General features: G+C 44.9%; 1 protein-coding gene across 11 annotated transcripts in view; it reads right to left on the reverse strand.

Moving 5' to 3' along the window:
* The window catches only part of LOC137418738 (CUGBP Elav-like family member 1-B), a 118672-nt gene that overhangs the window by 77683 nt on the left and 16975 nt on the right, over positions 1-24014 (reverse strand). For 9 of the 11 annotated variants that reach the window (XR_013622406.1, XM_068104847.2, XM_068104849.2 and 6 more), the window contains 8 exons: positions 13104-13199; positions 12257-12468; positions 10675-10757; positions 10469-10517; positions 10207-10338; positions 9813-9892; positions 9501-9722; positions 5401-5446 (listed from right to left, as the gene is read on the reverse strand). Coding sequence is in view for 10 of the 11 variants with exons in the window: in XM_068104847.2 (XP_067960948.2) it covers positions 5401-5446; positions 9501-9722; positions 9813-9892; positions 10207-10338; positions 10469-10517; positions 10675-10757; positions 12257-12468; positions 13104-13162 (883 nt within the window). In the remaining variant the exon portion in view is untranslated. Of the gene's footprint in view, positions 1-5400; positions 5447-9500; positions 9723-9812; positions 9893-10206; positions 10339-10468; positions 10518-10674; positions 10758-12256; positions 12469-13103; positions 13200-14793; positions 15056-24014 lie in introns of those variants that run through there. The other 2 variants (XM_078771860.1, XM_078771863.1) reach the window with 2 other exon arrangements.

The following is a 24014-nucleotide window of genomic DNA, read 5'->3' on the forward strand; positions in this document are numbered from 1 at the left end:
ATGATTTATACGCTTTCGCAACACAATCAATATGAAAGACACAAACAATTCAAGTGAATAGGAAACCGCTACACGAAGGATCCGGATTAATGGATAATGTATTCCCAATCAATCAACAATAATCAACGCTCAATCAACAACATTACTAAGATGTAAACTCATCTACAATCGCTCTAAGATGGCCATCTTATACATTCCTCACGTGAGCCCCACTCCCGACTCCCTCCATGGTCAATGTCTCTCACAATGTCTCCGTACTCCTGTAGTTCGATCTCCGCACATGGGCGGTTAAACGGACCCTTCCTGACGTGCTTCCACCGTGCACGTCCCGTACCGGGAACAGCTGCTGCCGCGGACACCTCCTCGGCAGCCCACCGAGGTCGGTGCTCGTGATCACGGCTTCGGGGCTCGCAAAGAGTGCGAGGCCCAAGGCGCCTGCCGTACGCGTCCTTGTAGACGTTGAGGTAAACGGTGCCGGACGCTGGGTTCCGTGCAGGAACCCACGGCAATTTGACGCGTAACCGGTAATTACCCCGCGCCGGTAACTCCTCTCGCCAGACGGGCTTTTCCAACGCAGCGTTCCCAATGCTGATCAATATCGACCCCGCTCTTCTCGGCGCTGGGCGAGGAAGAAGAAGATCGCCGCTTCTCCAGGACCTCGTGTCTTTTTCTTCTTCCGTTTCCGGTCTCCTTATCCACCAGAAGGGCTCCTGACCCTTTAATTACAACAACCTTTAAATCGACTACACATTAATAAGCAAAGACCTGCATAGTAATTCACATAAATCCATAACACTCTCCCCCTTCAAGAAAGAAAGTTTGAACCCAGCGAAAACTTTCTTTGCCGGCCAACTTGGATAAACAAACCAGATAACTCACCCCCCCCCAAATCATCAGTTCCCCCCAGGCACATTTATCACTTAAAAATAAAGCAACAAAATTTCACAAAACCCCTAGATTAATTCCCTCTGTACCAAGCGTCAACCACTTCTAGTTTCTCTTGAATGACGGTTAAGAGGTGGTGACCAAAGCCCCAAAGTTAAACCTCTCGATAGCACTTTTTCGGGAGGCCCAGCTGAGTATTCCCTACAGGGACGCCTGAAGGAATGTGGAGTTCACGGTTAGTCCGGGGAGGAAAGTTCCCTACCTGGACGCCTTTAAGAACGTGGCGTTCACGGTTAGTCCGTGTCGGAGCCCCGGCTCGGCGGCTCCACCGTATATAGTGCTTCAACTTCTCCAGACTCCTAACAGTTACGGTGGGACCCCTTGTCCCAGCCGTTACCTGACTGGCGGTCTCATTCTCGGCCAGTGCTCTGACATTCATTCTTTCGGGAGGTGCCGTAACTCTGGGAGCCTCCATAGTAATATCGGCTGCTGCCAACCCCAAAACTACCGCCAAGTTGTCCTCTTCTGTAGACCTCTCGACGTCTACGAAATGCCTTCCCTACGGTTATGGTCCGACCCTCCAAATCCTTACCATTCCAATCCTTCTCTGCCTCTCTGGCGTCTCTTGTGCTTGCAAACGTGACAAAGCCGAACCCTCTTGACCGTTGCGTTTCCCTGTCTTTTACCACCCGCACTTCCACCAGCGGCCCATATCTGTTGAAGACAGAGGTCAGAACTTCTTCCTCTGTGTTGAAGTTCAGTCCCCCTACAAATAACTTGGAACTTTTGTCGCCATCCCGAGCTGGGGTGGTGTTATTTCCCCTGCGGGGCTCTTTATCCACCCTCGGGTTACCATAAATTTTCCCCCCGGCCAAATCATTCCCGATAATCACAGATACTCCCTCTACAGGAAGCGTGGCTTGTAAACCGACGGTGACCGGTCCTGACACCAAATCGGATTCCAAATGGATGACATGAAGTGGGGCACTAACACAGCCACCGATCCCTTGTAACCGAACACTATCACCAGTTGCGGTACTCTTTGACAATGGCAAAATGCCTTCAAGCATTAAGGATTGATGTGCTCCTGTGTCCCTCAGTACCCTAACAGGTCTTGGGTTAGTCAAGTCTCCCTTGAGTGAGACCAACCCCTCATAAATAAATGGTTGGTAACTCTTCTGTGGGCGATTTCTTACGCTTGCCATCGCATTTGGAGTGGTAATAGTCGGACTCCGCTCTGGGTTTTCCCTTTTCATGAGGTAACAACTGGACATCAAGTGTCCAGGTTTCTTGCAAAAAGCGCAAGTAGGCCCGGAGGAAAAACTCGTGGTCTGCCTCGGGCCCCCCGAAAAATAAGTTTGTCTTGGGCCCGTAGCCCCCTGATTTCGAACAGTTTGGGTATCAGCGTTGTCCCCATAATCATCTCGAGGCCGCCGCCATGTATTGTCATTCTCCGCACCTGCTGTTCCACACCTCCCCTGCGGAGATCTAGGCGAGGAGTTAGGTTCGTGGACCCCTATCCGGTGTGTTAAGGCATAATCATCTGCCATGGTGGCTGCGTCCCACAACTTCGGTACTTTCTTTTCCTGCAGGTACACTTTGATGTCCTCGTGGACACACTGTTGAAATTCCTCCACCAGCATCAGGTCACGCAATGCTTTGAAGTCGTTCCCGACTCCTTTTGACTCACACCACCGATCAAACATATTTTCTTTCACTCTAGCAAACTCCACATGGGTCTCACTCTCCCTCTTCCTGGCATTCCTGAATTTCAGCCGGTAAGCTTCCGGAACCAACTCGTAGGCTTTGAGGATGTGCTTCTTCAATACCTCATAATCTGCACATTGGTCCATTGGTAGCGCTGAATAAATCTCTTGAGCTTTACCCACCAGCACACTTTGCACTAGTATGGTCCAGGCCTCCTCCGGCCAGTTTAACTGTCGAGCCACTTTCTCAAAGTGTGGAAAAAATTGAGTGACTTCCTTTTCACTGAAGGGTGGAACCAGCCTCGCATGTCTGCCCACCTCCCAGGTGTTCTGGCTGGGTGTCCACCCCGTCAGCAAGGGTGGTACCTCTCCCCATTCTCTCCTTAAATCCAGCTCCTTGAATTTAATCTCTTGCTGAAGCGCCAGATCACGTTCCTTCAACTCCCTTTCGGCTTTTCTCTCCTCTGCTTCGAGTTCCCTGGCAGCTCTCCTCTCCTCTGCTTTTCTTCCTTCTAACCTTTCCTGGAGTTCTCGTTCCACTCTCCTTTCCTCTGCTTGTTTCTCTTCTCTCCTCTCTTCTGCTTTCCTTTCTTCTTCTGCTCTTTCCTTTTCTGCTTTCCTTTCTTCTTCTGCTAACCTTTCCTGGAGTTCTCGTTCCACTCTCCTTTCCTCTGCTTGTTTCTCTTCTCTCCTCTCTTCTGCTTTCCTTTCTTCTTCTGCTCTTTCCTTTTCTGCTTTCCTTTCTTCTTCTTTTAACCTTTCCTGGAGTTCTCGTTCCACTCTCCTTTCCTCTGCTTGTTTCTCTTCTCTCCTCTCTTCTGCTTTCCTTTCTTCTTCTTTGATCCGTTCCTGGCTCCGTAATTGCAACTCCAGTTTCCGGAGCTCAACGTCTTCTGGTTCTTCGGGTAGCCACTGCCAGGCTAACTCGTCCCATGTTCCTAATCCCACCATAGACTGTATCACCGTGGTCTGCAACTCTGCCTTCCTCAAATTAGTTCGGACCTCCAAGTTAAAATGTTTGGCCAATTTCAAGAGGTCCGCTTTTAGTAACGCTCGGAACTGTGCCTCACTAGGTGTTACCGCAAAGTTCTGTGCAACAAACGCCATGGTGACTATCGTTAACACCTGTTAACCTTCACCCAAGACTTTACCACAATTTCTCAAAAATTTACCAATTAATAATTAATTAATTAATTTTAATTAATAAAAATTATTATTTTATTATGTTATACAATTTTAAATCCCGGAATTCAATTGGACGAGCCCCCAATTCTGTTACGTGGTCCTCCCGGTAACTACCTGGTCTCGGTGACCCCCGGACCGTGGGAGGCACCCCGCCAGAAAGATATATGATTTATACGCTTTCGCAACACAATCAATATGAAAGACACAAACAATTCAAGTCAATAGGAAACCCCTACACCAAGGATCCGGATTAATGGATAATGTATTCCCAATCAATCAACAATAATCAACGCTCAATCAACAACATTACCAAGATGTAAACTCATCTACAATAGCTCTAAGATGGCGATCTTATACATTCCTCAAGTGAGCCCCACTCCCGACTCCCTCCATGGTCAATGTCTCTCACAATGTCTCCGTACTCCTGTAGTTCGATCTCCGCACGTGGGCGGTTGAACGGACCCTTCCTGAAGTGCTTCCACCGTGCACGTCCTGTACCGGGAACAGCTGCTGCCGCGGACACCTCCTCGGCAGCCCACCGAGGTCGGTGCTCGTGATCGCGGCTTCGGGGCTCGCAAAGCGTGCGAGGCCCAAGGCGCCTGCCGTACGCGTCCTTGTAGACGTTGAGGTAAATGGTGCCGGACGCTGGGTTCCGTGCAGGAACCCATGGCAATTTGACGCGTAACCGGTAATTACCCCGCGCCGGTAACTCCTCTCGCCAGACGGGCTTTTCCAACGCAGCGTTCCCAATGCTGATCAATATCGACCCCGCTCTTCTCGGCGCTGGGCGAGGAAGAAGAAGATCGTCGCTTCTCCAGGACCTCGTGTCTTTTTCTTCTTCCGTTTCCGGTCTCCTTTTCCCCAGAAGGGCTCCTGACCCTTTAATTACAACAATCTTTAATCGACTACACATTAATAAGCAAAGACCTGCATAGTAATTCACATAAATCCGTAACACTACGGATGACAATTACACTCAATTACACATCCCACCACCGCTTAAATATGTTCCAAAAATCTTAATACCTAGATTCAACTTCATATTGACAAATTGAAAGGTTTAAAAAACAAAAAACAAATGAGAACCGACTAAATAAAGTTTATTATATCTGGGGTAGGGTTGGAAAGAGAACATGAGAAACATTTTTGAAAGGAGGGAAGGGAGATGAATTAATTATCCAAGGACAATGACAAACTATGAAAGAGAAAAAGAGAAAAAGATAGATGAACGGTGGCACGCTAATCAAGTATTTGGGTAAAAAGAAATAATAGTAATCAGAAAAAAGATAAATGGAGGCGATTTTATTTATTTTGTCAAAGTGAAATAAAGGTGAGGGCAGGGAATGGACTTTAAACATGGCCAACAACAATAAGACGATAGACAATTAAAATGTGATTTAAACCCGATACCCCTGCCTTATGGGCTCATTGCTTGGATGGGAACAACAAAGAAGCCAACCTGATTGATACAAGATGTCCCACGCAAGAACATGAAGGATAGGAAGAAGAAGGAAAAAAAATCCTCATTCAGATCACGTTGCCAATTGTGTTTGAATGTTACGTTTGTTGATTATGGGTGAAAGAATGGGTGGGTCCAATATGTTGCCATCTAAACAAGACATACCTGATCCTTGCTGATTGTTCGTGTTCGCAAGCGCTTGTTGCAGCAACTAAAAATAAAAAATAAAAATAAGAAAACAGCACAGTTTTGTTAATAGTCAAGCCAAATAATACTACATTAATTGGGTATTTCAAAAGCAGAAAACCAAATCTGTTTGCATTGTTTGGCTTGTAAAACATTATAAACCACAAACACATAATATGATTAGCTTTTTAAACAGATGCTAATGCTGTTTATAACATTAAACAAATAAATTTGGGGGAATCCCAACATCCGTGAGGTAAGTTTTACTTACAGAACTGAGCGAATATCTACTGTAATCTATATACCCCATAAGGATTGGGTAAATAACATGACCCTTCCTGCCGGGCCTATAAGTACTGTCGTTGGAAGATCCGTAACGTCTATGCTTTCGATATTTGATGATAATTTTAACAATCGGTTTGTTTCCGTTTCACACTGAATGAAAAACGTAAGGGTAGAGCATGGCAATTGTGATATACGACAGGTTCGATTATATGTTCGGCCTGAACGAAATTGGAATTAAAATGGCAGAATGTGGAGTCAGCCGTTGTACGCCGTAATGATAGACGTAATCACATCACCCTGTTATGTGACCAGATCCTCAGCTCTGATTGGTATACGTTTGATGGGACATACATACATACATACATACATACATACATAAAAACACTGTTCTAGATGGCTTTGCCTTATGGGCTACGCCGTATAAACCTTATAGAAACTGGAGAATTAATAGAGCATGTTACCATGCACAGTGTTCAAGTCTATTTCATTCAATTTAAATTAAATAATGATTTTAAAGATCTTGAAAAAAAAAATCCGGAAGTTTAGTGTTATGGAAGTCGTCTTGTACACCATACTATTTAACGTGTTCAAGTACCGCTAAACTGGAGGTTCTTGGAAGTATGACAGACGATGTGTTCTGCGGTATTAAAATTTTATTAAATTTAAACAAGATAAAGATTGTAAAAGTTGTACAAATAAATTAACTCCGGGTTTTACTGCCGTTTTACGATATCCACCTTATCTAACATGTTAAAATGAGTTATTCATGCCTGTTGTTTGTGTCCTTTACGACTTCCTTAAAAACAGCAAGTTTCCTGTTTGGAATAATTTTTTTTTGTTTGACTGCCAGGCAGACAGAGAAAAAAGAAAAAGAAAAAAAAAAGCGACAAAAGATAATAAAGATGATGTAGCTGGTAATCGGAGTGTTCTTTGAAGTGACATCACTTATAACAATCTCAGGGCCTGTGTTTGTGTGAAAGTCGTGTCTGGTGGTGTCTCATCTGAAAAGCATGGAAAGAGCAGAGGGTGAAAGACCAGAAAGGAGACTGTAGAAGACAGGGACCATCAACCTGTCTGTGCTTGGCCCATCGCCTCAGCTTCATTGTGAGAGATTCAATAATCTTGAAGGCCTTGGTTTCCACAGCGTCAAGCTGAGCAAGATGTGAGGTAGTGGGGGAGTGAGCCCAGAGGGAGAGCAGTACTCCATCAGGCTGTGGATGAAGGCCTTGTAGGTGGATAAGAGTTAATGTGTGCCAAGGAAGGACTACATACGATGGAGGACGCCCAGTCGGCAGCTGGCTTTGGAGGCCAACTTTGAAATGCCGTTTACACAAGAAAGATTATGGCTGATAGTCAGACCCAGGAGTTTGAATGACTGAACCTCCTCTAGAAGATTGTTGAGAAAGTAGATGGGGAGGGGGAAAGGAGGAGGGGTCCCATACCGTCCTTTCGGAGAAAAAGCATGAGATTTGTCAAGATTTAAGACGTATTCCAAGTGTTTTACCAGCTTGTGATTTTGCCAGGGTCTGAAATGAAGAAAGAGGCTAAAACCTGCCTGCTGAAGGATGAGGGCTGTCATGGTAGAGGATGCAAATAGATAAAGGAGCTTCCAGAGTCAGGGAGATCATTTATGAAATGAGGATCAGAAAGAGGACTGGGCCCAAAACACTTCATTGGGGGCATTTCAACCTTGATAAGGAGAGGGGATTAAAGGATTCCGTTGAGTGCCACGAGTTAGCTACAAGAGTAGAAGAAGTCAGTAAGCCACGTGGAGTTGGCCTTGGATGCCATAGGCAGAAGGTTGGAGAGCAAGGTGGGATGCCAGACTGTACCAAAAGCATGAGATATTGTTATGAATTAGGGGTAGAGGAATATCTAGAGCCCGGTAGATCTGCATAGGTAGGTGCTCGACTGTCGTGATAGGGAATCTACATGTAATAAGTTCTGTGTTTAGCCGAATGTGGGATTAAGCTTGTATCTTTGCCCCTGCCATGAGGCGAGGACATTTCATTTTAGTTTACCTCACCGTTCATTTCTTTATTGCCTGCATTATTTTCACGACGGGCGGGGCTTCAATTGGGAAGCCCAAATGAAAAGGCAAAATATCAGAAATTGAAGGCTTTTTAAAATTTTAAACGATTCATATAAACATCCGTTGAATTATATCAAAGCAAATCATCAAAATCTAAACAGTACATGGCGCCCATTTTGAAAAAAGATTGAATTCTGCAAAACGGAAGCGGCCGCTACACGTCTTTCTCAGTCGCACGTTTATGTGTGAAGAGTGCGCGCCAAATCTGTAACACGGAGGCGGCCGCTTCACCTGTTTCTCAGTCGCTTTGCACACGCTGCCATGTTACTTTGGAGCCACACGTTTATATAGGAAGAGTTCTTCAGGAATCGATCTACTCTTTCCTGGTACATAAAATTTCAACAAAAGCCACATCACTGTTCATATCGGTAAATATTATTCCATCGTGTTTGGAAAAACTGGAAAATTGGAAAACTTGGAAAAACAATATAGCCTATTTCACTCCAGGGCGTCCTAAGATTACCCACCCAAAATATCGTTGCGATCGGTTCAGCCGTTTTTGCGGTACCTTCGAACGGACAGACAGACGGACGGACATTTCGTGAATTATAGTTAGATTAAATCCTTATTTGTTACATTTTCAATTTCTTGTCTGGTACGTTTATTTGTTCGTGCTTTCGGATGAACCCTCGTCGCGGCAGTCTGTTCAAATAAGACCTAGGGACCTCCGTTTCCCTCGCGGGCCATAAAGAGATAACACCGCCATCGTTTTGGGTAAACGCCTTGGAGTTAAAGCTCGTTTTGGCCATCTGTCACCCTGAGGTCTCCACTACAGGGTAGACGCGACAATATGCAACAGTGTTGTTAGATGATATTTGTAAAATTTCGCATCAATAGGGTAAGCGGTTTCAGAGATATAATTATTAAATATTTTCCTTCAATCCAATAGGGCTGCCACACCATATGACCAATGATGTTTTTGTGATCATCTTTTAATCGCCATGCCTAGTCAATGACACACTTTTTTCAGTCGAAGTTTCGAGTCCTGGTACTCGATCTGTTGGTTTGGTTTTATCTTATTTATCAATTTGGTGGTTTGGCAGAGGATGTTTTTAAAGGTTTTAGGTTAATTCCAATATGGCTGCCAAACCATGTGACCTATGATATCATAAATTTAACATTTCAATACAAATGGGTCATAGATCATGTGCATGCAATTTCAGATTTTTAGGATAAGGAATTCGATAAAAAACATTGTTAGCTGGTATACCACTTCACCTATGATGTCATCATTATCATGCTTTTGTTCCCCATTGGGAGTACTTGGCAATGTGCCAAGTTTCAAATTTTTCCATTCAGCGGTTTCTGATAAATATTATTTTTAATTATTTGGGTTTAATCCAAGATGGCTGCCATACCACGTGACCGAAGACATCACAATTATCATTAAAAAACATTCTGCAAGGGTGTCACTCCAACCCTGAAAGGTTTGTCTCAATCGGACATATGGTTGCTGACAAAAACAAGGTTTAACCCGTACGAACGGAAGAACGGACAGACAACCCGAAAACATAATACCTCCGGCCACCTTCGGGGGCGGAGGCATAAAAATTCTAGATGGCTGGTGTACCACTTTCCATTTTATGGCTCAGAGCTGAAAACTCCACAAACCCAATGTAACCATCCGCAGCAGTTAAAAGGAAATGCGAGAAATAGAATGATGGGTGTGGCAAGGTGCGAAAAAGTGCGCACGCATCCTGACCGATAAGTATTGTTGTCCGAGCGATTGCAGGTTTGAAAGGCCACTTGGATCGCCGAAGTTCGAACCCAGGCCTAAGCTGGCAAGACAACTTGCAGCTGCCATACCAGGGTTTGATTGCTGCAGCCCTGCCAGACTGTTCTGGAAACGCTTCTGCTGGAAGCGTTTCATCTCTCTTTCTTTGGCAGTGTCTGCAAACTTTACAACCAAGGGTCCAGAACAATTCTGCAAAGCAAGATGACGACAGTATGCATTTGGACAACAGGATTCGATACGTAAGCTTCTTTTTAATCGCAAGTTGTGCCAAAGCCTCACCTCCATAGTCTTCGATCTGTGCATCATTTTGATAGCTTTGTGTGCAGAAGTTTTGTTGCTGAATGTCAGAAATGCACATGCTGCAAGTACAGATTAATCCACTCAGCAGTCAACATGGAGGGAGAAAAAGTAAGGGGGATGGCGATTACACCATGATAACATACACAGAGGAAAAAAAAGCAAAACAACAACAACAACAACAAAGTTCAATATGGAAACAGTTGGCGTCAGGGAGGGCATCCGGCCATAAAAACATTGCCTCAAACAGGGAACCATGATTGTCATGGGGCCCGCAAGGCTAACCCCCGCTCTAGAGGGGAAAAAGGCCTTAAAACGATCATTCATATTTTTTTTATTACTGGCCCCACAACTTCATAACTGTCTTTTTCTGTACCTTTGCTCTCGCCATCAGGTCCCCTCAGTATTTTGCAATCCTCAACAACACCAAAGTGCACGAACATTCTTCGAACGTCGTCATCATTCATGTCCTTTGACAACATCCCAACAAACAGCTTTCGTTCCTCCACTGTGGAAATTTGAAAAAGATCCCACGTTACGAATGCACATTTTGTCATCGAGAGCATGGCCCACGAAAAAAATCACATCTTAGCATAATAAAGAAACAAGAGCAATTGCAGGAAGCAGGGTCAACTCACCTGTGCTACGCTCATTATCTGCTGGCTTCATCTGGATTGGGTGATACATCTGAGGAGATGGAAGCAACATATCATATCATTAGTCAAAATACAGTGCACGAAAGGTAACAAATAATGAAGTAGAACCTCCAAATTGTGTTCAAAATGCACAGCACAGCCAAAAAGCACGAAAATGTAAACTGTGCAAGCCTCTCAATTATCCGTACCCCAGGCAATATTTTAATATTGTGAAGGGCATTCTGTGCCTCAATTGCAGCCTTGCGAGTGTAGAAGGTGACAAAGCAGCAACCTAGTGGGTGGTGAAAGACAGATTGGATACAAGTCACTCCAAACAAACAATGATGATAATAAGGATGCCATAGCTCATAAAAAGAGCAAGACAACAATTAATACCGGTATATTTTGTGGCGTAGGAGGCAATAGTTAGTTTAAGGCCTTAGAGTCCATTTGTTTTTGTTTAATTCTTTTATTTGATCTCGAAATAGGTACATGCATTTAGCAAAAGATGTCTGCGCACCACCGCAAGGGGACGGTGCCGTCTACTTTAGAAAGTTGTCTCATCCCTCTGTGGAGCTGAGCAAAGAATGAAGAGCACATTGCTATAGCCATTCTATTATGTCCTATAAGAATGCTATGATGTCCGAGAGCAGCTGTATGATGCTCCATGATGGTTTATAGCCACCCAAAATAGGGTGGCATGGTGCGGAGAAAGCATATTAGCTGACATGCAGTATGCTGCCTGAAGGGCAAGGTGGAGGGTGAGGCCCAGGACAATAAAGGTGCCTGCCTGCTTTACAGAAAAAATGAAGGAGAGACACTACACCTTCGATTCCAACAGGATGTGACCACGGTGAAAACTTCAGGAAGAAAGCTCCAAGATGCAGACAGTGCAGCCAAAATACCTACAACTTTTGAAAGTACGGATACAGGTTATACGCCTGCCACAGCCACCTCGTGCTGCTTCCTTGCCTGCCCTGGCCACTCTGTACTGCATCTGCAGTTTGTCCAATTGACAAAATTTTCAACATTGGAGCGACTACTCATGTATAATTTTTAAATGACAAGTATGATGTCATAGGTCACGTGCTGTGGCAGCCATGATGGAAAAAAAAAAAAGGGAAAAACTTTGGACCTCTTCGGAAAACTGCTCCATCGAAATTAAACTTGGCACATGTCAAGTACTCCACATGGAAAATATGTCAATAACAATGAGGTCACCGATGAAGTGGTATGAATGATCGTTTTAAGGCCATTTTCCCCACTAGAGCCGGGGTTAGCCTTGCGGGCCCCATGACAATCATGGTTCCCTGTTTGAGGCAATGTTTTTATGGCCGGATGCCCTTCCTGAATCCTGCCTTATCCTAAAAATCGGAAACTTCATATATCCCATTTATGACCCTATTGTATTGAAATATTAAAAGTATGACATCATCCATCATGTGGTTTGGCAGCCATATTGCATTGAAAATATAAACCTCTAGAAAAGCTTACGAGATTGAGGTGAAACTTCAAAACAGTTTCCACAAGTTAAAGGGGATTTATTGATCCGGTTTACACACAAGTTATCAGGAACATATGGAGTTCGTAAACCTGGGACTCACTGCACTGGAAAAGGCTTTCTTCATTTCTCCAGTAAATTCAAGGAGTTTCAAGGATTGTGGGAACCCTGACTGATACTTTCTCAAAACCTTCCCTTGCACAAAAAGTTTTCCTCGCACACTTAAAATAAATAATGAATAAATGCAACTGTAAAACATTGTGTTCACTTATTACTTAGACTGCATTTACCTCGACTCTGTGGTGGCTTTTGGGTCCAGTCTTTAACAACACTGATCTCAAACACTTCTCCAAAGGGGCCGAACAGTTCATTCAATTCCTTCTCTGTCCAAGTACGAGGAACTTGTCCAACAAACATGATAATAGAGTCATTGTCTGGCTGACGGTCATCATCATCTTCTTGTGTTACAGATTCTTCATTGCCCAGGGGATTCATGGAATACCTGTGCATGGCCAAGATAATGAAAAAAATAAGTTGACAAAGAGAAAAAAAACAAGACATATGTCGTGCACAGCACGATACTTGCGAAATTCCAAAAATAAGTTGTTGGCCTATGACGACCTCAAAAATAATTGGTGGTTGAATTCAGTGACCTGGTATGCAAATCCTCTTAAAATTTCAAGTCAATCACATGAAAATGGAGAATTTTAGAAATTTGACAAAGTTGGTGACCTTTGGCCTATGTTGACCTATTGACCTTTTGACCCCCAAAAATAGGCTTCTTGCTTATGACCAACTCTACCATTTGGTGAAGTTTCGTGAACATCGGTTGAAAATTGTGACTTGAAGGGGACTGACAAACCGACAGACAAACCGACAGACAAAATAACGCACAAGACCAACAAATACACTTGAAAAATCTTCAATTTTCACCACCAATAAGGGAAATGGAGTCAAATATAGCATGAATGGTATGTGGGAGGCATGCATGCCTGCAAGCAGAGAAATGGACCAGATATCCAGTAATCACACAGAAGCGACAGTTGAGTGACTGGCAGAAGACCGAATGGTAAACAGAGAAGAGCGAGATATAGGTGTTCAGTTCTTGAAGTGTAAAGAGACTTGAACGATGCTTACATTCCAACATCTGCTGTAGACTCCTCACCAAAGAAGGACGTTTCAGAACCAGCTGCCATTTCCTTAGCAGCGGAAGGGCGAGGGATATGGAACAATCTAAAATGTAGCATCAAGCATCAATAACAAAGACAAATCCTTTCAAATCAAATATACCAATAAACACATGCATGCAAAAACTACAGAGCAATGTTTTCTGTATTTAACAAATCATATTTTTTGTCCAACAGCAAAACTAGTTTTAATATATATTATACAGCCCAAGTGATGCAAGGAATTTATTTAAGTGTGGAGGTGCTCATCACTTTGGTGGGCAGTGGAGGAACCCCCCCCCCCCCCTCCCCATACCCACCCGCACTCAATGCGATTCAATATTTAATCAAAGGTAGGCACAAATCTCCCCTCCCTTTATATAAGGGATCGTTTGTTTGTATGCAGCTTTAACATGGGGACTGAAAATACGTTTCTCAGGTTCTACTGGACGAAATAGGCTGCAAATTTCAGAAGTAAATGCTTTGTACATTGAGGTAATATGTTCCAAATTTCAGCAACATAGATTTCCGCATTTTTGAGATTTATTTAGAAAACCCCCGAAATGACGTTGGTATCCGTCCGTCCGTCTATCCATCCATCCAAAATGTGTTGGCGCTCATATTTCAAGGGCTATACATTGAAACTAGCTGAAACTTGGAATATACGAGTACATCGGCCAATAGGTCTACTTAATGGCTTTCAAAAGAAATTCCACCTAAGTGCTGTAGTTTTTGCTTTAAAACTAAATATATAGATATACAACACAACAACAACAGGCATTTTAAGGCCATTTTCCCTGCTAGAGCAGGGGTTAGCCTTGCAGGCCCCATGACGATCTTCTCCATTTTGCCCTATTTTCTGCATCTCCCCTTGTTAACCCCTTGGCCTGCATTTCTTCTTCCACCAGCTTCAGCCAATGCTCTCGGTCTTCCCCGTCCTCTACTTCCTTCTACATTCATTTCCATCACTCTTCTCAACCTGTCACTTTCATCCTTCCTCAACACATGACCAAACCATCTCAACCTGTTTCTCTTCACAGCATTCATCACAGGCTCTATTCCCATCATCTTTCACAATTCATCATTTGTCTTCCTCTCTCTCAATGATACTCCACACATCCACCGAACCATTCACATTTCCACCCTTTCCAACCTTCGTTGCTGCTCTACATTCATTACCCATGTCTCGCTCCCATAAATCATAACACTTCTCACACATGCAGCATACACCTTTCCTTCAGTTTCAACGACACTCCCCTCCTCGTTAGCACACCACTCAGTTCCCGAAACATCTTCCATGCACTTCTCACTCGAGCAACCGTTGCTGAGTCTGATCCACCTTCTCCATTCACCAGCATGTCTCCTCGGTAGCAAAATGTTTTCACACCTTCCAGCTTCAGGCCGTCTCCAAGATCCAACTCAACATTTCCTCCATCTGCAGCTCCCTCTGTGCACACCTTACACTTGAATGTAGCTGCCACACTGGTTAATGACCCTCTCAGACCACTACATTTTTGATGAACCCACTCAGCACACATTGCACATTGAATGGAGTTCACTCAGACACCTTTCCTGCACACAGCACACGGCCACTTCCGAGTTCTTTCCACCTCATCACATGCTTTACCACTTGCCATCACCTTCATTTTTCCGATATTCACCTTCAGACCTTTTGTCTCCATACATTCCTTCCACTTGTTCATCTTCTCCTTCAGTCCATCCATACTTTCTGCAATCAACACCAGATCATCTGCAAACAACAACTCCAACGGTAAACCCTCCTTTACATTCTGAGCCAGCACCTCTATCACAGGTACAAATAGTAGTGGACTTGGTACCAACCCCTGATGCACTCCCGCCTTCACCTCAAACTCACCACTGTTCCCATCCTTCGTCCTCACAGCTGTGCGTGCTCTCTCGTACATTGCCATCACTACTCTGATCAACCATTCCTCCACTCCTAACTTCTTCAATGCCCATGTCACTACTTCACGTGGAACCCAATCGAATGCTTTCTCCAGATCAACAAACCCAAGAAACAACTTCTTCCTCTTCTCCATGTACTTATCCTGCAACTGCCTCTCTTTGTTGTAAGAATCAGAGTTACAACATTGGCTCAGATCATGAGTTTAATATCATTTGATCCCTAACAATACCTGTAAAGAGAACCAGCGAAGACCATATCAATATTCAGCATACATCTGAACTAGTAAAGAGTTTACATATGAGCACAAGCAAGCCGTAACAAAGTGGCGGTACGTACCATCTAGTTATGCACCAGCATAGCATACGGTTAATGTCTCAGGTATGATCATAGCGCTGAATGACTGAGTTCTTATAACAGCCGCGTAGGGGGCAAAAGATGCATGACACCTGGGTTCAGACGTGCGACAGAATTTCATGACAGCCTTACAATAAAAAGCGCTTCTGTCGTTCCTCTTCCTGGCATAAATCCAAACTGCATTTCGTCAATCTTCACTTTCTTCCTTGTCCTCCTCTCCAACACCCTTTCCAATACCTTCATTCCATGCTCCAATAACTTTATCGCTCGATACGAGCCACAGTCCAGAGGGTCACCTTTCCCCTTGTATAGAGGGATGAGGGTACTCAGTTCCCAATCCACTGGAATGCGGCCTTCTTTCACCACCAGATTACAGATCTCTGTCATTCTCTTCACACCCCAACTTCCTGCTGCCTTCAACATATCTCCCACAACTCCCGTTGGCCCTCCCGCTTTTCTACTCATCATTGCTTTTATCGCTTCCTCAACTTCCTTCTCAATTATCTTCTCTGCCGGTCCTAAAACTGGCATGCTGTATGTAAAACTTGCATGTTGTATGTTGCCCCCATACCCTTCGCTTTCTGCCACTCCTTGAACTTCTTCCTCTTCTCGTTAATCCTCTTTCCAACTTCATCATCCCACCACCATGTTTCCGAGTGCCTCGGTGGTCCTTTTGTCCATCCACATACCTCACCAACGGCTCCCAAGAGACTATGTTTCATTGACATCCAACCACTTTCAAGCTCAACCACATCATACTCTACCATAGTCAGCCTCTCTATTAATGCCTCCCTTACTGTCACCTCTTTCAACCTCCACACCTTCATGCTCGGTTGCTACTTCACCTGCCGAGCTCTCCTCGCACCTTTCACCCTTATGTCGCAGACAACCAAGTGGTGCTGTGAAACAGCCTCCTCCCCCGGGATCACCTTTGTGTCCCGGAGGTGACCCCTATCTCGCCTACGCACCAGCAGGTAGTCAACGGTTGTCGTCAACCCACCTGACGTGTATGTAACAAGCTTATTATCCTCTTTCTGGAACTGAGTATTAAAAATCAACAAACCAGCTGCATCAGAAAACTCCAAAATCCTTTCACCTTCTCCATTCCTCACACCATATCCGTAACCCCAATGAACTCCCTCAAAACCGTCGATACTCCTTCCCACATGTCCATTTAGGTCTCCTCCTACCACAACAACTTCCTCATCTTTCACGTTTTCCATCATCTTCTCTATTGCACACCAGAACGTGTCCTTCTCTTCATCGCTCCGACCAACCTGCGGAGCATATCCCGAGATGACGTTCACCAAGAGCTTTCCAATCATCATTTTCACCATCATCAACCTATCACTCACTCTGGTCACCACACTGTCAATAAACTCCTCAGAACACAGGACACCAACACCATACACGCCTTCTGGGCACCCTTGCCACACAAACTTGTATTTCTGTCCCTGCCTACCCTTCACCCTTCTCACACCACTTCCCTTCCATCTTGTCTCCTGCACACCACATATGTCCACTCTTCTTCTGACCAATACTTCCACCACTTCTCCTGATCTCCCTGTCATCGTACCGACATTCCATGTCCCAAACCTCAGAAACCGATCTCCAAGTGGGGCATCAGACGTTTCGTCATCATAAATGGAGTGATTTCCACCATTGCTTCGATCGGGTTCCCCACCTTGAGTTTTGATGAGAGGGAGTGAGGTCCCCCACGGGGTACTTCGGGCTGGACCCTGCCCATATGCAGTTGCAATTGTCATGGTTCCCTTTTTGAGGCAGTGTTTTATGGCCGGATGCCCTTCCTGACGCCAACCCATTTAGTCACCTCTTACGACACGCAGGGATACGGTGTACCTATTCTAAACTGGGGTACACACTGGGTTATAGAGAGAGAGAGATAGAGAGAGAGATAGAGAGAGATAGAGAGAGAGATAGAGAGAGAGATAGAGAGAGAGAGAGAGAGAGAGATAGATAGAGAGATAGAGAGATAGAGAGATAGAGAGATAGAGATAGAGAGAGAGAGAGAGAGAGAGAGAGACAGAGAGAGAAAAGAGAAAAGAGAAAAGAGAAGAGAGAGAAGGAGAGGCAGAGAGAGTGAAAAGGAGAGGCGGTGAGAGAGAACAGGAGAGGTGAAGAGAGAACAGGAGAGGTGAAGAGAGAACAGGAGAGGTGAAGAGAGAACAGGAGAGGTGAAGAGCAACCTCCATACAGGTTGCTTCCTTTGAGGTTGAGGTTGGAGGTTGAAGAGCAACCTCCAACCTCCATACAACCTGTATGGAGGGTGTCAGAAGGAACCTCCATACAGGTTGCTTCTGACAAACCAGACGTGATCTGCTTCACAGAAACTTTCCTCCTTCATGATGTCTGATTCCTTGGTATCTTTCCCAGGTTACTCCCTCCTCCGGTATGATAGACCTGAGCCTCGTCCTGGAGGTGGGGTTGCTATCTTTATAAAAAACTCTCTTCCTCACTCGCCCTGCACTGCCCTCTCTCCACCTCACCCCCAGGAATACCTTTGGCTACGGCTTCCCCTTCGCTCCCACCTTTTGTTCATATATGTGTTGTACCGCCCACCAAACAGTGATGACTCCATCTACATCACGCTGCCTGATAATATGGACCAACTTCTATCTACCAATCCAAACTATCTCTTCCTCATATGTAGTGATTTCAACTGTCACCATGCCAGTTGGCTGGTGGTGGGTACCTCTCTCACCAGCCATGGCTCTTCAGCAAAGGACTTCTGTGACTCACTGGGACTGACACAATCTGTCAATTTCCCAACCCGGATCTGTCAACGGAGCATCTTCTCTTCTGGACTTGGTTATGACGAACTTCCCTGAAAATGTCTGCTGCTCTTCTTCTGCTCCAATCGGCTCTTCTGATCATGTGCTTGTTAAAGTGGACATCTCTCTGACCATTCTCAGAGAGCCTCCTCAGCGTCGACGAGTCTGGCATTTCACTCAGGCCAACTGGCACGGTCTTCAAGCAGCCATCAATCATCTGGACTGGTCTCCCATCTCTACTGCCTCTGACATCAACTCATCCTGGGAATTCTTCCAAAGTAAATTGCTCTCTCTCATGCACAGATTTATCCCATCTCGTCTTCAGTTGTCATACCCTTCCTCCCATCCATGGTACACGGAATCTTGTGGTGAGGCTATTGCCCAGAAACAACTTGCTTTCGTCTGCTGGAAAGCAAATCCAACGGAAGGAAATCTCATTTCCTTTCACAAAGCCCGAAACAAGTGTGTCCACCCTCAGGAGAGCCAGGAAACAATATCTCTCCATTCTCAGGACCGAACTCTCTTATCTGTCTCCCTCTTCCAAATCCTGGTGGCATCTGGTCAAATCTGTTTCTGGTGTTTGTTCCCCCTCCATCCCCTCCCTCACCTCAAATGGCCACACGGCTGACTCCGCACGTGAAAAAGCTGAATGCCTCAACTCTGTGTTTGCCTCTAAATCTTGTGTCCCAAACCCATCCATCTCTGTACCCACCGTACCCAGTCGTACCCAGCTGCTCCTGGACTCTGTGTCCTTTCCTCCTGACAAGGTGGAAAAGTTTCTGTCAACCTTCGACTCTGATTCTGCAACTGGACCTGACGGCATCAGCCCACGGGTCCTAAAATCATGTTCTTCCGCTCTTTCACTCCCTCTCTCTGTTATCTTCACCCTCTCTTTTGCTCAAGGTCATGTTCCATCTGCTTGGAAATCTGCCAACATCACCGCTTTGCACAAAAAATGTGCAAAAACAGATCCCAGCAACTACAGACCAATCAGCCTTCTCCCAATTATCAGCAAAGTCATGGAATCCATCATTGCTTCAGATATGAAATCTTTCCTCTTCTCCAATGGCTTGATCTCTGATCATCAATTTGGTTTCAGACCTGGACACTCCACTCTGGACATGCTACTTCTGCTTTCTCAACAATGGATGGAGGTCCTCAATGCCAAACAGGAAATTAGAGCAGTCTCCCTTGACATATCACGTGCCTTCGATACGGTCTGGCACCCCGCTCTGCTCACCAAACTCTCCTCTTTTGGTATCCATGGAAATCTCCACGCATGGCTGGCGGACTTCCTCTCTAGTCGTAGTCAACGTGTGGCCCTGAATGGGTTTCTCTCATCTCCTCTTCCTGTTCAGGCTGGAGTTCCCCAAGGCAGTGTTCTGGGCCCTGTGCTTTTTCTGGTCTTCATCAATGATCTCTCTGACTCTTGAAAATCCTCTCTATCTCTTTGCTGACGACTCTACTCTCTGTCGCTCCATTCTTCATCCCTCAGATCGGCAGTCTGCAGCCTCCTCACTCTCTGCAGACCTTGACAAAATCACAGACTGGGCAAACAAGTGGAACATGTCTTTCAATCCTGACAAATCTCACACTCTTACGATGTCTCTCCGAAAAGACCGACTGGACAACCCTCCCATCCACTTTCTGAATAATCCTCTCCAAGAAGTTCTGTCACTCAAGCTTTTGGGTCTCACTATCTGCCATGATCTTTCCTGGGAAAACCACATTTCAAATCTGGCCTCCAAAGCCAGTCGCCGACTGGGCATCCTCCATCATGCGAAGTCCTTCCTTGGCACACCTGAGCTCCTCACCACATACAAGGCTTTCATCCGCAGCTCAATGGAATACTGCTCTCCCCTCTGGGCTAGTGCTCCTGCCTCACACCTAGCTCGCCTTCACGCTGTTGAAACCAAAGCATTCAGAATCATTGGAATCTCCCACGATGAAGCTAACTCCAAGGGCCTCTCACTCACTCACCGCAGGCAGGTTGGTGGTCTTTCCGTCTTCTACTGACTCCTCTCTGGCCTTGCCCCCCCCCCCCCCCCCCAGCTCTCTCTGGGCTCTGTCCCGCAAATATTCCTACAGGTCGCACAAGATCTGCCTGCAACCCTCTTATGGTTAAACTGCCAAAATCAAGACTCTCTGCTCACCTTCACTCCTCTTTTCTCCCGCCTCTGGAACAAACTCTCTCACTCTCTTCAATCCCACTCCACCCTCCAAGTCTTTAAAACAGCTGTTCACCACCATCTCTTATCTTCCCCCATCCAAAACCTTGATCTTTTCTACCCCCGCTAATTTCACCCCAATTCCACTTTTTGAAATACCAACTTCTGTCCAGGAAGTCCTTGGTGTCCTTGTGTTTTATACTTCTCCCTCCCCCCCCCCCCCCCCCTTCCCATGCCTCCTCCACCCGGGCCCTCTCCCTTCCACACATCTCCCTGCTCTCTGATGTTGTGTTTGTGTGCTTCCCCTTCTCTCCCCATCTTGTCTTCCGCTCCCTCTTTTTGGGTATTTTGTTTGTCTGGTTCATTTGTTTGTGAAGTAAATGTTAGCTCTTTCACGAGCCTCGATTCAATATACAAAAAAAAAAGAAAAAAAAAAGAGAGAGAACAGGAGAGGTGAAGAGAGGGGAACAGGAGAGATGGAGAGAGAGAAAAGGAGAGATGGAGAGAGAGAAAAGGAGAGATGGAGAGAGAGAAAAGGAGAGATGGAGAGAGAGAAAAAGAGAGGCGGGCAGAGAGAAAAGGAGAGGCGGGCAGAGAGAAAAGGAGAGGCGGGCAGAGAGAAAAGGAGAGGCGGGCAGAGAGAAAAGGAGAGGCGGACAGAGAGAAAAGGAGAGGCGGACAGAGAGAAAAGGAGAGGCGGACCGAGAAAAAAAGAAGAGGCGGATCGGGTGAAAAAGGAGAGATGGAGAGAGAGAATAAAGGAGAGGTTGAGAGAGAGAAAAGTTAGAGGCTGGAAGAGAGAAAATGAGAGGCGGAGAGAAAGAGAGAGGGAAAAGGAGAGGTGAAGAGAGAGAAAAGGAGAGATGAAGAGAGAAAAGGAGAGATGAAGAGAGAGAAGCAGAGATGAAGAGAGAGAAGCAGAGATGAAGAGAGAGAAGCAGAGATGAAGAGAGAAAAGGAGAGATGAAGAGAGAGAAAAGGAGAGATGAAGAGAGAAAAGGAGAGATGGAGAGAGAGAAAAGGAGAGATGGAGAGAGAGAAAAGGAGAGATGGAGAGAGAGAAAAGGAGAGATGGAGAGAGAGAAAAGGAGAGATGGAGAGAGAGAAAAGGAGAGATGGAGAGAGAGAAAAAGAGAGATGGAGAGAGAGAAAAGGAGAGGCAGAGAGAGAGAGAAAAGGAGAGGCGGAGAGAGAGAAAAGGAGAGGTGGAGAGAGAGAAAGGGAGAGGCGGAGAGAGAAAAGGAGAGGTGGGGAGAGAGAAAAGGAGAGATGGAGAGAGAAAGAATGGGTGGGGGGAGAGAGAGAAAGGGGGAGAGAGAAAGGGAGGAGGGTGGGGGTTGTGTGTGTTCAACCTTTGGAACCCATTTGAATTACCTTCCTTTGGAATTTTTATTTTTTTAATTTTTTAATTTTTTAAAACACAGTTAGAAAGTTTCTTCATTTTTGACGGACGAACAGACATGTCCAAATACTGAGCGGCTTCATGAATGATTTTCAATGGTTTTCGGAAAAAGAAAAAAACCCCCCCAAAAAAAAAACCCTTTGTGTTCCCCTTTAATAATTTTTCGGTTCGGTTAGTCAAATAATTATTGTGTATGTGTGTGTATATACATATATATATATATATATTGAAAAGGAGAGATGAAGAGAGTGTATAGGTGATGGTGAGACGACCGGAAGTAAGCTGGAACACGTGCCTTTTTGTGGTTTGTTTTCAATGTATCCAATCACGTTACTGTTGTCGCGAACGGTGCACTAACTGGAAGTTACGTAGTTCCACGGGCGCCTATATATATATATATATATATATATATATATATATATATATATATATCTATATATAAAGGAGGAGTGTATGTGTGTGTGTGTGTGTGTGTGTGTGTGTGTGTGTGTGTGTGTGTGTGTGTGTGTGTGTGTGTGTCTGTCTGGATGTCCGCTTATAACTCAAGAACTACACATCGGAGAAAAGTTTTAGACACAGATTCGGAATCAGCATAAAATCCCGGTGGTTTTCGGCTACGTTTTAATTTTAATATCAATGGTTTTAAAAAACCGAGCCAGGTGCAATTCCATGGTGTAGTTTGTGGCGGCGCTAGACATTCGGGGTGTATTGCAATGGTTTGTCGGGTTTGGCTGTGGGTCCAGAATAGCTCCCATTTCCTTATGTTCTTCCACTTTTATTTTGATTCTTCTGTTACAACGCCTTCCTTATCTACCTTATATCGCCCCGACGAGGCCTCTACATAATTTCATGCGGCAGAATTTCGTGCATTTTGAGTGAAAGAAGTGAGACGACGTTGTAGGAGGAAGAAGAGGCGCGGTCACTGTGGAGTCTTCGATCGTGAGTGGAAATGGCAGGAATTGCGTTTGTATCGCAAAGTAAAGGATCTGCATTCATTTCTGAACTTGCATTGGTGGATTGTTATACATCTGCATTATTTTTCATAAAAAAACTTTATGTTGAACTTGAAGGCTCCAAGCACGGACTATATATATAGCCCTCATTGAGGTAAAATTGAGAAGGTAAAGGTAAAGCCTGGTAAAGGTAAGGTAAAGCCTTCAAAGTAAAGTAAAGGTAAAGGAGGAGTTTACTTTACTTTACTAAAGTTTACTTTAGTTACTTTACTTTAAAGTAAAGTAAAGGTAAAGCCTTTACCTCATTGAGGTAAAGCCTGCTATCGCTTGCCAAGCTAGCCGTTCCCCTACCCCCTCCCCCCTTCCCCTCCACTCCCCCCTCCCCTCCCCTCCCCCTCCACTCCCCGTAAATTTCAATAAAAACTGGAAAATTGAGGTGTTCTAAAACTTTTGACCGGTTGTGTATACATACACACACACACACACACACACACACACACACACACACACACACACACACACACACACACACACACACACACACACACACACACACACACACACACACACACACACACACACACACACACACACACACACAAACACACACAGACTTGGCATTTAATATGGAATATTTTTTTTGTGGGGGTGATCTTACTTTTCAAGATGACTTAGAACCAAAAGTTCATTGGAATTATGTTGAAATTATTCTAGATTTTGTTAATGTGACCTTGAAAAGAAACAAAAACCACATTTGACATTTCGAAGGAAATAAATTGATCCTTGAAAGTGATGTATACTGATATCGAACTCAATTCACGGACAGTACTGTGTTAAACTTCTAGACGTTTTCCAGAAGTATTTCTTTATATTGCACATTAGCCAAATTTTTTTAAACAAAAACAAAAGTTAAGTTACGACTGGGATTACGGACAGTAACATTACAGTTCAGTACTTCATGTAACCCCCTGGTGTTGGGCTAGCGGCTAGGGTGCCGGCTTAGGATCCTAGGATCCTGGGTTCGAATCCCGGTCGATCGCCGAATTAACGCCAGGGGGGTTGACTCAGCCTGTCATCCTTCCGAGGTCGGCTAATTGAGTACCAGTTCACTGGTAATTCCCTGTTTGTCGTTAAAGGCGGCAAAAAGGGTTGGCGTCAGGAAGGGCATCCGGCCGTAAAACATTGCTTCAAAAAGGGGACAAAAAACAACAACCACGGTTCCCGAAAAAGGCCAACCCCCGCTTTGCGGGGAAAAACGGCCTCTAAAGGTGGTTATTTTTTACTTC

The sequence above is a fragment of the Myxine glutinosa genome, chromosome 2, assembly GCF_964187855.1.
Source record: "Myxine glutinosa chromosome 2, kmMyxGlut1.1, whole genome shotgun sequence".
Lineage (NCBI taxonomy): Eukaryota > Metazoa > Chordata > Myxini > Myxiniformes > Myxinidae > Myxine > Myxine glutinosa.